Genomic DNA, 13,711 nt, shown 5'->3' with positions numbered 1-13,711 from the left:
TATGACCTGTAATTTATGTGATTATTTTATTCTCGGCAATAGACATTAATTAAGCTTTTCTATTCTTACTCTGTTTGCTCCCAAGTGACAAGACTATTTTGAAAAAATGCCTTGCCTTCTTTGACAGACTGTACGAACACTGGATTGTCTCCACTGACCGTCAGCCCAAATCCATTGTCATCCTTCTGGATGATCACGCAACGCTGAACAAGACCTGTACAAGAACCACAGGGGAAAGAGAGAAGAAAAAAAAAGACAATAATTACATATTAATATAAACTGTATTCTATCTGGAGAAACACAAGGTATCACGTGAAATCTATATAAAATAATAGGAGCACTAACCCCATTAGCAAAACAAACACAAGAATATTACAGAGTTGTATATATTGGTTTCTCACAGGAGAGGTAGGGTATAATTACTCCAAGATTAAAAATAGCTAAGACAAACTGGAAAAGATGAAGCATTAGAGGAGACAGTTAGATGGAAAGGCCATTTATATCAATGCAAATTCTTTTTCAATAAAAAATTCTCTCCCACCTCCCTGTATTTTTCATGCTCTAATTGGTGTTTAACACCAAGATAATCAAACATTTTGGTTCATTAGGATAGAAACATCCCAAGGTAAATTCTACAGCAGTCCAATCTCACTCTCAAGAAAATACACCCAGAAAAACAATTATATAAAGAAAGGAGGTGCTAAAAAGGAGAAAGAAAAGTCCAAAAGGAAAGAAAGACTTCGGCTCATAGAAAAAATAAAAAGAAAAGAGGAAAAAGTAGCAAAGATAAAGAAAGAAGCTGTGATCCCAACCAACTCTTTCATTTCTTTCATATACTTACCTGATTCGTACAGAGAATTTGTTTTCCTTCTAGTTAAACAGCAAACAAAAATTGTCGAGGCAAGATGACAGAAAGGACCACAACCAAAGGAATAGGGATGTCTCAATTAGTGCCCAGGGCTATTTGTCATACATCAGGATTGGAAGATCCTGAACTTAGTGTTAGCCAAAGATTTAATATATACTTTAAGCTTTGCAGAATCTAAGCATTTCTCCAAAAGTCGATATATAAAACATGTAAAACAAAGCAAATACAATCATAATTATAAAATGAAAACTTTCCTCAAAATAAAGATTTTTATACGAAGAGCAATGATTTTTTTAAGTAAGTCTTATGAACAAAACAAAGGTTATATTACAGATAGCATGTTAAAGAATATATGTATATTTCTTGCTGTTAGTCAAAGGACACAAATATGAGCTTACTACAGATGAAATATCAGAATAACTGGATCCCAGAATGGAAAATATGAACCTTGAACCTTAATTCATAACCCTACACAAAAATTAACAAAGCAAATCACGGACTTAAAAGCTAAAACTTTTCATGAAAAAACATAGGAGAAAATCTTCAAGACCTTAGGAAAGGCAGAGATCTTTTAGGATACAAAACACATCAACCATAAAAGAAAAAACAGACAAACTGGACCCAAAATTTTAAATATCTGCTCTTCTAAGGACACTGATAAGAAAATGAAAAGGTAAGCCACAGACTAGGAGAAAATATTTGCCATGCAAATTATCTGATAAAGCACTAGATCCAGACTTATATTTAAAAATATATATATCTTAGAGTTCCTGTAATGGCTCAGCAGAAACAAATCTGACTAGCATCCATGAGGATGCAGGTTTGATATCTGGCCTTGCTCAGTGGGTTAAGGATCTGGTGTTGCCATGAGCTGTGGTGTAGGCCAGCAGCTACAACTCCAATTTGACCCCCTAGCCTAGGAACCCCCATAATGCCATGGGTACAGCTCTAAAAAGAAAAAAAAATTTTTTTAATAAATTTTTAAAAATCTCACAATCCTATTATAGAAGACACATTTTAAAGATATGACAAAATATTTAAAGATATTATATAAAATATATAATAAAGTACATAAAATAAATATTATATAAAAATATATAATAAAGATATTATGTAAAAATTTTTAAAGATATGACAAAAGATATGAATAAACACATCACAAAGAAAGACACACCAACGGCCAATAAGCACATGCAAAAGGTGCTCAACATCTGCAGTCTTGAGGAAAATGCAAGTTAAAACCACTATGAGATACCACTACATACTAACTGGAATAGCTAAAATAAAAAATTGATAGTACCAAGTGTGAAACAACTGGAACTCTCATACATTGCTGGTGGGAATGTAAAATGGTGAAAACAGTTAGGAAATGTCTTATAAAGGGAAGCATACATTTACATATGACAGCAATTTCACTCCCAAGTGAAATGAAAACTCATGTCCACATAAAGACTGGTACACAACTGTTCATGGCAGTTTTGCCCATAAGAGCCAAAACTAGAAACAACTCAATTGTCTATCAACAGACAAATGGATAAACTAATTGTGGTATAGTCATCATAATAAAATACTGCTTAGCAAGAAAAAAAAAGGGAACTACCCACACATGCAACAAACATAGATGGATCACAAAAACATCATGCCAAGGAAAAGAAGGAAGATAGAAAAAAGAGTACATACTATGTGATTCCGATGTAGAATAGGCAAAAGCAAACTACAGTAACAAAAAGCTGATTAGTGGTTGCCTAGGGTCACAGTAGGGTAGAGGGATAAGAATGACTGCAAAGAGACATGAAGGAACTTTTTGGGTTGATAGAAATGCTCTGTGTCTTAAAGTAATAATTACATGGGTATTCACTTCTCAAGATGTATAGATTGTACACTTAAATGATTTTATGTAATTGATTCTCAAAAAAAGTTAATCTTCAACATTAAAAAATATGTGAGACCTCAATTCTAGAGACTACTAAATACTAAACTGTATTTGAATTTGCAAATTCTCCCCTCCTCAAAATAGGAAACTGTAATGGGGCAGAAGAAAGATAACCCATCAGAATTTAACCATTTTCTTTCTTTCTTTTTTTTTTTTTTTTTTTTGTCTTTTTGCTATTTCTTTGGGCCGCTCCTGCGGCATTTGGAGGTTCCCAGGCTAGGGGTCAAATCGGAGCTGCAGCCACAGCAACGCAGGATCCGAGCCGCGTCTGCGACCTACACCACAGCTCACGGCAACGCCAGATCGTTAACCCACTGAGCAAGGGCAGGGACCGAACCTGCAACCTCATGGTTCCTAGTCGGATTCGTTAACCACTGCGCCACGACGGGAACTCCAGAATTTAACCATTTTCTTTTGTTTAATGTTGCTTCCTTCAATTAGGAAAAACTCTAAACAGAATAGGTAAGAATATGTAAAATCAAGGAAAATGGCATTCTTTATAACTTTATTGCATTATTATTTATTTATACAATAAGAATCAGAGAATAGTGTTTTTACAGGAATATTTTAAAATGCATTCCCAGTTTTGGAAACACCTGGTGACCTTCCTTACAGTCATTTGAAATTTCAAAATGAATTAGGTATTTTGACTTTAAAATATAGGAATCTTGCTTTTTTTATCCAGTCAGCCATTCTATGTGTTTTGATCAGAACATTAAGCCCACTGACATCTAAAGTAATTTTTTTTTTTTTTTTTGGTCTTTTTGCCATTTCTAGGGCCGCTTCTGTGGCATATGGAAATTCCCAGGCTAGGGGTAATATCGGAGCTGTAGCCGCCAGCCTACGCCAAAGCCACAGCAACTTGGGATTCGAGCTGAGTCTGCAGCCTACACCACAGCTCACGGCAACGCTGGATCCTTAATCCACTGAGCAAGGCCAGGGACCGAACCTGCAACCTCATGGTTCCTACTTGGATTCGTTAACCACTGAGCCGCGACAGGAACTCCTATCACAGGGTTTTTATATGTTGACCCATAATTATATCTACTTGCTTTAAATTGATAATCCTTTAAGTTCAAATACATTCTAGAAGATTTACATTTTTTACTCCCTTTCCCCCACATTTTGTGTCTTTGATGTCATTTTCATGATTATCCTTCACTGGTTACTGCTTTAGAGTTGCTTTTACAATTTTTTGTTGTTGTTGTTTACATGATCTTCAATCCTTACTATAAAGAATCCTATTGGGATTTTTCCCTTTCCTGTAGATTCTTACTTCTTTTCCATTTGGAGAGGACTCTTTAACATTTCTTTTATTATTATAAAGAATCCTATTGGGATTTTCCCCTTTCCTGTAGATTCTTACTTCTTTTCCATTTGGAGAGGACTCTTTAACATTTCTTTTAAGGTAGGTTTAGTATTGCTGACTTCTTTTAGTTTTTGTTTATCTGAGATATTATTTATTTCTCCTTCTATACTAAATAATAATCTTGCTGGGTAAAGCATCCTAGGTTGTAGGTTTTTTCCTTTAAGGACGTTGCATACATCATGCCACTCCCTTCTGATGTGCTATGTTTCTCTGACTGCAGAGAAATCATCTGATAGTGTTATAGAGATTCCCTTATATATGCCTCTTTGCTTTTCTTTCGCTATCTTTAGACTTCTCTCTTTATCTTTAACAAAATTTTGGCATTTTAATTATGATATGTCTTGGTGTGGTTGTGTTAGATTCATCTTGTTTGGAACCTTCTGTGCTTCCCAGACCTGTGTTCCTTCCTGTTTCCTTCATTAGGTATGGCAAGTTTCCAGCCACAATTTCTTCAAATACATGTTTGATCCCCTTTCTCTCTTTCTCTCTCCTTTCTGGAACCCTTATAATGTGAATGTTGGTATATTTTGTTTTATCCCAAAGTTCTTGTATATTTTCTTTCTTTTTTTCATTTGTCTTTCTCTCTGCTGTTTTACTGAATGACTTTCAATATTCTATCTTCTGGATCATTTATGCATTCCTCTGTGTCATTTAATTTGCCATTCATTGCTTCTAAAGTGCTTTTTATCTCAGAAATTGAATTATCTATCTTTGATTGGGCCTACTTTATAGATTCTAATTCCATATGTAAATGATTTGTGCTTAAATTAATTATTTTTCTCAATTCAGTTAGCATTTTTATTACCAACTTTTTGAATTTATTATCTGGTACACTATCTGTTTCATTATTTTTTCAGGGGTTTCATTTTTCTCTTTCAATAGAGAGCAGTTCCTCTGCCTTTTCATTTTATTTAGCTTTCTCTGTCTCTATGAATGTAGATGAAACAGTTATCCATTGTGGTCCTGAGGTTGTCTTTATGTGGAAGTGTCCCAATGTAGACTGCATGTGCCCAGTGTCTTTTGTGAAAGGGCTGGTTTGATGCAGATGCTAGCCATACTTTTCCTCAGGGTATGCTGGCCACCATCACCTTGATAGAGACTGCAGCTGGTGTTGGGGGAGCTAAAGGCTGCACAAGGTGTAAGGCAGGACTTCCCCCTCTCTCAGTGGCTATCACCTGTCTTGTCAGGGACAGGATCTGCTCTCAAGTTGCTAAAGCAGAAGCCCTGATGGTTGAGCTCAAACTGCTCTGTCCCTTTTAAGTTTGTGTTTTGGTGGCAAGCCAGCACTCACATACTCCTCATGAGAGGAGTCTAGGCTGCACCAGACTTTCTATTTGTCCTACTGGTTCTTCAAGCAGCCAAGGGAGCTCTCCCCACAGGACCCCAGAATTAGGGTGCCCAGTCTGTGGCTTGACCTGCTTACTCCCCAAGGTGAGTGTCTGCCCATGCTAACTCCCTTTATCTCTTGGTCTCCTTCTAGGGGCAGAGGTCCTGACCTGATGCTCTTCTTCCCTTCCTACCTGATTATGTGGGAATCTTTCTTGCAGTCTTGTTTGTGAAGGAGTTTTTCTGCCAGTTTCCAGTGAGAATTGGGCCTCATGTAGATGTATTTTTGATAGTTCTGAGGGGGAGGAAAGCTTACTCTACCATCTTGATCCTTCTTCCCAATGTGGCATTTGAAACCAACATTAAAAATATTGTTTCTTACTCAAAAGATAATTACAACAGATTGTATTTACAAAGTGAAAAAAAAATAAGTCTTTGTAATGCTTTGCCATGGGAAGGGGAAAAAGTCTCTCTGGTATTTCGAAAAAGGTGAGAAAGTACTCTCAGGTCTCACTATGATACATTCCTGGAAAAATGCACCAACTATAATGCCAAACAGTAAATTGGTGGAAAGGTAGTGTTAATATGCAGGGCAACATGCTAAACCTTCCATACTGCATTTACTTTAGGGAAAGCACATTGGTTTTTCTTTACCTTTGATTTTTATTACATGACCAAACTTCTCTAAGTCTCACTTCTTAAGAATTAGCTTCAGGGAAGGGTGTGGAGAAAGACCATGTGCAACCTCATAAAAACAGCTCATTTTTAAACTGCTGCCAGCCATACATGTTTTATGAGTTAGACCTCAGATAATCCTTTGATTAAGAAGCTTCTTGACTCTAAATGCACAATGCTGTCAACAAGAGGAGACTTAAGTTCCAAGGATGCTGATTTCATTCTTTTAGGCTATACAACAGTAAGTTTATTTTCTAAGATACAGTTTCTTTACCTTAAAATGTTTAAAAGAAAAAAAAATCCAATTAAGATGAATCGATATTTTATTCCATCAGTTCTCTTTACTAAAATACTTCATCCCAATCTCAACAATCAGTCATTCATTCAAACCTCACTAAATGAGTGACTCCAGTGTGTCAGGCATTACGGAAGAAGCAAAGATGAATATAAATACAAATAACTACATACAAAGCAGGATGTCAAAGCTCAGACAACAAAAGTAACTGTGTAAACCTAGGAAAGCCCTGTGAAGGAGGCAGTATTTGATGTTAGACCTTGAAATACAGGGAGGATTCTAACAGGAAATTATAGGAGATAAACCATTCAAAATAAGGGGAATGGCATGAGCAATGAACAAACAACGAGTCATATTTGGGAAATGAAAATTTGGAGGAGAGCCTGGTACCTTTAGATGAATGGTAGTAGTAGATTAATGGAAAATGATGAATTGGAAACAAAGAATGGCATATCTTAATAATTATTTGTACTTTCCCAACAAGTGAATTACTAAATCCTTACCTCAGTAATATTAATCTGACAGCCTACCATAGAATGAAGAAAAGGAAGTGAATCAAAGTGAAAGAAACTTATGAGTCTATTAAAATAGTCTAATGACAGGATGAAAAACCAAACAAAGCAGTGGAGATGAAACTAAAGAGTAAGGGGTGAAAAATAATGCGATGGCAGAATCACTGAAACCTGGCAAACAGCTGACAACAAAAGACAGAAGAGAAGGAGAAAAGAAGAGAAAAGAAGTCGTCAAAGATAAATTTAAGAAAATAAGACTAAGTAAATTGGAACAATGACAGTGCCATTAAAAGAATCAAAGAAATCAAGGGAAAAGACTGATTTCTAGCCATAACAATAACGTTATTAACAACGATAAATTCCAGGGTGGTCATCTGGATTTGAAGGACAGAGGGGAAGTATTTAGCAAACAGTTAAAAATATAGGACTAGAGGAGTTCCTTGGTGGCACAATGGGTTCAATTCCTGGCCCTATAATTCCACATGCTGTGAGCGCAGCCATGGAAATAAGGCAGAAAGATGAGGGACAGAAATTTGGGTCATGCCTATATTCATAAGGGGAAAAAGAGGAGTTCCCCTCATGGGTCAGTGCTAATGAACCCAACTAGTATCCATGAGGATGAGGGTTTGATCCCTGGCCTCAATCAGTGGGTTAAAGGATCTGGCATTGCCATGAGCTGTGGTGTAGGTCACAGATGCCACTCATATCCTGCATTGCTACGGCTGTGACACAGGCAGGCCAGCAGATGCAGCTCCAATTTCACTCCCAGCCTGGGAACTTCAATATGCCATGGGTGCACCCCAATAGAAAAAAAAAAAAAAAAGAAAAAAGAAAAAGAAGTACAGTAAAGACAAAATCATTATGAAGAGAAAAAAATAGGTTCATGTAACATTAAAGAAACCAAAGAATGGACATCAGCATTGCCTAATGGTTTGGTGAAAGGTGAAAACTGAGAAAAAGTTCATAGATTTTCAAGCTGAACATTCTTATTCACCTTCCAGATAGTATGTGCTCAGATAGTTTTATCCTCACATTTTAAGAGGATAAAAAGTGAATGATTTATGAAAAGAAGGTTCCTGCTGGAGAATGTTCTTTACAAGGTTGAAGAAGAAAACAATAACTTGTTGGAAATAAAAATCAAATTAAGAACTTTTCATTTTACAGATGTGAGAAGCTTGAATAAGAAAAAAATATGAATTAAAAAAAAATACATTCCGAGTATCCAAACCAGGATATTTTAAGTACTAACAATTAGCTTCTGTTATGGACTCAATGTTTGTCACTCCTCCCACCCCAAATTCATTTGCTGAGCCCTAACCCCCAAGGTGATAACATGTGAAGATGAAGCCTTTGTGGAGGTGATTAGGGTTAGCTAAGGTCCTAAGATAAGGTCCTATGAGGCCCTCAAGATGGGAATGATGTACCTATGAGACACCAGAGAGCTTGTTCTTTATTTCCCTCTCTACACATGCCTGCACCAAGGAAAAGACTGTATGAGCACAAAACAAAAAGATGGTTATTTTTAAGCCAGGAAAAGAGCTCTTATCAGACCGCAGACAATGCTGGCAGCCTGATCTCATATTTCTAGCCTCCAAAATTGTGAGAAAACTAATTTCTGTTGTTTAAGCCAAGTCTCTCTGGTATTTTGTTACAGAAGCCCCAGAAGACTAAGACAGTCTCAAAAAGACCTGGCTTATTTTCTTGTACATAATACCATCAGCTGGAATCTCTCCATAACATCAAGATAGACTTTAGGAGGAAGCTGTAGTCGAACTCAAAATTCCCTTGCTAAATCTCTCATATTCCTCAAACCCCCACAAAATTTCTCCATTATAGTAAGAAAAATAGAAAATTACTATCATTAAAATAGCAGATCAGAAAATATATCTGACATGAATAATAGACTTCAGAAGGTACAGAAGGGGTTATAAGGGGAAAAGGAACAAATATTGACCTGCTGCACTGGGCAGAGACATAACAGAAGAAGTGAATACAAAACAAACATTGGGTTTCCTCTTAAAGTGAGCAAAGTAAATCTATCTCACAAAATGGCTAGGAAAGTTTAAAATAAATAATTTTTAAGTGAATGACTACCATTGTATCAACTAACAAATTTTACCCCAAGAAAAGACAATATAATATCCAAAGTTATATGTGGGCTTGTAAAGAGACCCTACACTAAAGCAATGTCACCAGGTACTATGATTCCACTCAGTCGGATTCCAGTATGTCCAAGCTTTCCTTCACTCTAAAGATTCCTTTTCACCCATGCTAACTGCACACAGTCTGAAGAAGTCTATTCACACAGGTGATAAAATATTTGTAATGTCAAAGAGATTTAAGTTGGCATGCTAATTCTGTTCTAATCAACTCATCCCTCTCAAAAGTGCTTTTTGAGAACACATGGCTCAGTTCCCTCCAAAAAAGGTATTTCAAGGGTTCTCAAAAAACAAACACAGAGAAGCCACACCTTGCTTCCCCATTACCACTTAAAATGTTTCTATTACCACCATGCCAATGGCATGTCTGAACTAGTGTTAATATTCCTATCACTGGTAAGAAAAATATTAGTATAATATCTCTAGTCATAGAATCCTAAATTGTTACTCTCATACAAAGCAAACAGCAAACTTTTGCATACATACCATAGATCTAGGAAAATGGTAAGGGAGATAAAATTACAACATTGTAAAAGGTTACTGGGAAAGAACGGCACTGTAAAATAGATAGAGTTCACATTTCTAAGGAGAGAATAAACCATAGGAAACTACATAAAACAGAAAGAGTCTCAAGGACTTATAGGCTGTCAAATATTTTGGAAGGAAGAAATAGCATGAACTTGGTATGCCATATGGCATGGTACACATTTCCTACTGAACTACTGTAAAAATTTAACTATACAGAAAAAACACTGGTCACATAAACCCAAGCAAGTAACAATAGGCATGTATCTAACACAGAAGTGTTAAATGATTTATAACCAAACACAGAGGCCTCAAAACACTAAATAGTATCTGATATTAGGAGATCAAGTTTCAGGAGATATAAATTACAAAGTACCTTAGAAGGAAAGAAGGGCATTTTCATATATTTTTTCCATACATATATATATACATATATATGTGTGTGTGTGTGTATATATATATATATATACACACACATATATATATCAAGTTAGGAAACAGCTGCACCTGGGGAAATTTGACAGACTTTTGGCTCTATCAGAGAAGACCTGATTTTCCTTTGAGGTCAAATTTGGAATCTCCTTAAAAAAAAAAAACTTCTTTGTCTTTCAGAGTGTTTTTAAAGTTTAGGTTCCAGCAGTGCTTTTCCTATTCACTTTTCTCAAAAAACTAATTAGATGCCAAAACAAGAAAGGAAGGCAGGTAAAACTATGCAAAGGAAGAAGAAAAATATGTCTGAACTTCACAAACATGGGTTATATCATCTCTGGAAGACAGGACATAGCCTGGAAATATTAGTGTTTCAATCATCTACTGCAAAACTTGACCAGTCAGGTTAAACCAGCTCTTTGTGAAGATTATTTTTAAAAGGTGCCATTCTGAAATTTTCCCATTCAGAATAAGCTTTGGGGAAACTTATGAAAGGCAGAGACAAATTCTTCATACTACAAAATAAAATACTTTAAGTGTTTCTTTTTTTTTTGGCTGTTGTATATAAATTATACAAGAACAGCATTTCAAGAGGATGAGGCGATTAAAAATAAAGAAACAAATAAAAAAGAAAATAAAAATTCCAAAGAACTGCTAACACATCTAAATTACACCACTACTATATTTAGAGGAAAAAACTGGTAGTATTGATGCAATTTTACATGATTCAAACTACATATGGGACATGGGAAGACAATGTTAAGAATTCAAAGCTCATCCACGTTATTTGGAGAAACCTGACCCAAATATATTAATCATCTTCCTAACTTTTACAAACAAGATGAAAGAGAAGATGGGTAATGTGCCTATTCTTACTCTATAATGTTAGTTTCTAGGAACCTTAAGCTTCCATATCACAGCCACATTTAAAACCCCAGGCTCCCTTTCCCTGCAGTAGGTCATGCCATGCAGAGCAGACATAAGAACACTGCAGTTATTTAAAGGAAAAAAAAGGGAAATAAAGAAAGAAAGAGAGAGAGGGAAAGAGAGAAAGAGAAAGAAAAAAAGAAAGGAAGAAAGAGAGAGTGAGAAAGAGAAAGAAAGAAAGAAAGAAAGAAAGAAAGAAAGAAAGAAAGAAAGAAAGAAAGAAAGAAAGAAAGAAAGAAAGAAAAAAAGAAACAGCATGAAGCAAGCTCCAAAAGTGCAAGGCTGAATTGGCTACATTAGCTTACCATATATTTCGGATCTACTCTCCTCTGAACTAGACTTTGTCTTCTTGGAGGAGCTATCTGTACAAGAGCGGGAGAAAAGGAGAGAGATATAGAAAATATGGAGACCAATGTAAGGGGAAAAATTCATGGGGGGAAAAAGAATGAATCATGATCAAGTTAAATCGTGCAAACAAAGCATGAACATCACAGATGATAGCCCTTAGAATAGTCACGAACAGCACAGGTAATGACATTTTAGATTTATTGAAGAAAAGACAGTGCAATAAAAATATGTTCAAACAAAACAACACATGAAAAATCTACAAAATACACCATCTGACAATTGTAGAGATGACAAAAGCACTAAAAGCTATAATAATCTCCTTTTGAAGCATTGAATACCACTTTGCTACATTTGTCTTTGGAGATGTGCACATCTCAGATGAACAATACAGAATAAGTCAATCTAACAAGACTATAATGCTTCTATGAACACAGGGCAGAAACTTCTGACCCTAAATATCAACACAATAACTTAATCATATAAATGAAAGCTTCTGAGCCCTAAGACATCGAAATTAGGTGTCAGAAGTAAAGAATTACTTCTTAATGGAGATCCAGAAGTTACATATTATATATACCCACTACCCAAAACCCCCTAAATTGATGGTTGGGATTTCATTTTTAACCTACCATGCAAGGAGTAGTTTAGTAGCTATTCACTTCCCATTCCTCCCTACGTAGATAACATTTATAATATTTTTTTCAAAATAAACAAGCAGTTTACACTAAAAGTATAAAACAGCTTAGATACAAAAATACTCTACTAAAAATTAAAAATTTTATTTCTAAGTGAAATTTATCTAAAAATAGATACATGTATTTATCTGAGACCTTAGCCTTTACTTAATCTTTTGTCATAGGAACATACAACTAAATAAAATAGTATATGCACAAAGAACAAGTTTCAAATAACAAAAGCAAAATTATCAAGCAACTTTTATAAATTAAATACTGAGTTTACAAGGGGAAAGCAAAAGCCTATGTATTACAAGAGGGGTTCAACCTATATTTACAAAATTAAGAATATAAACAGTCAAAAGTCCAATAGCATGAAAACTGTAGGAAAGATCAACATTATTAGGTTGAAAGAGAACTCTCTAAGTTTAGAATACTTTTTGACTGAAGAAAAAGGGATTCCTGTTCATCTGTTTACTCTAAAATAACACATTAATTTTTGAAGTATTTTATCTAATAATCCAATTTACCATGATCAATATCAAATTTTTAAATGACTACAGAAATTTATAGTTGTTATACCCTTGATTTTATAAACCTACTACTGTGCATAACTAAGATTTACCTTATTACTAAGTCCTTGGTCTTATCCAAATCTCCAATTATAATACAGTAACTATTTATATTATTTTTAGGTATAATACAGTCTACAATGATGCTGCCATAGTGGAATCCATAGTGCTGAAAGTTAAAAATGTCTGTATTCCTCCTGAAGGCAAAGGTTTTATATTATGTAACTGAAGAAGAAAGAGTCTTAAGTCAAATAGCTACTCTGGGTGTTTCACGTAGTTATGTAGCTTAAGGTGTATTATTCTGAACTTTACTATTCTCAATATTCTTTGGAAGAACAAACAGTGTTTTACCTGTGGGATCAAAATCATGTGATGTACTGCGCTCAACTTTCTGCTTCTTATCTGTTGGTGACTCTCGGTTCAAAATACTTCCATGCCTAAATTAAATAACAGCAATAAAATATTTATTACAAGAAAACCATTAGAATAAAAAATTTCAAAATCCCAGGTATGTCTTATAAAGAGAAAACAAGAAATCAGTTTAACTTACAGTCTCATAAACCTAATTCATATTTTTCAAGGAGTTTTAAAAGTCAGTCTACGCCATGTGCAATATATAGTCTATTCACTTGTTTACAGAAAGTTCTTAAAAATAACAAGTAGTATTTAGCAATCAAGTCTATTTTATTCTTAGAAATAAATTAAATTTTTAAAATAGTTTTCACTATAATTTCCATTTAACAGATAAGAAAACAGTGCCTAAAAGTAATTAAACATATCTCCTCACTCTTATGTATAACTCTGGTCAAGTTCAAAATTACTGTGTAAATACAGCATGGATGAGAACAGTTTAAAAAAAAAAATCTTAGGCAAGCCTCACTTAAATTAGCCTTGCCTACAGTTCAATGGCCATAGCAGCCATTGAAGTCTTTGTAAGGCCCAGAAGACACTAGAATTATTATTTGTCCTATGCCTACCCAACTACACTGATCTAATAACGCCTGGGCAGCAAAAAAAGACCACTACTATAATACATACACTACTAATTAGTTGAAATGTCAAGATTAGTATTAGTATCTTAGACTATACCATTGCTAAA

At 34.9% G+C, this 13,711-nt stretch overlaps 1 protein-coding gene across 9 annotated transcripts in view; it reads right to left on the bottom strand.

The window, feature by feature from the left end:
- Positions 1–13,711, bottom strand: part of ARHGEF12 (Rho guanine nucleotide exchange factor 12) — a 156,036-nt gene that overhangs the window by 69,541 nt on the left and 72,784 nt on the right. For 5 of the 9 annotated variants that reach the window (XM_013979482.3, XM_021062982.2, XM_021062984.2 and 2 more), the window contains 3 exons: positions 12,964–13,049; positions 11,324–11,380; positions 116–214 (listed from right to left, as the gene is read on the bottom strand). In XM_013979482.3, coding sequence (XP_013834936.2) covers positions 116–214; positions 11,324–11,380; positions 12,964–13,049 — 242 coding nt within the window. The remainder of the gene's footprint in view (positions 1–115; positions 215–11,323; positions 11,381–12,963; positions 13,050–13,711) is intronic. The other 4 variants (XM_021062983.2, XM_021062985.2, XM_013979480.3 and 1 more) reach the window with 1 other exon arrangement.

This window comes from Sus scrofa, chromosome 9 (genome assembly GCF_054392235.1).
Source record: "Sus scrofa isolate SSC_HxYL_T2T_F1_AM1 chromosome 9, Sscrofa_HxYL_maternal_Yorkshire_Landrace_v2.0, whole genome shotgun sequence".
NCBI classification, from domain to species: domain Eukaryota; kingdom Metazoa; phylum Chordata; class Mammalia; order Artiodactyla; family Suidae; genus Sus; species Sus scrofa.
This window is presented reverse-complemented; position numbering and strand designations above follow the sequence as displayed.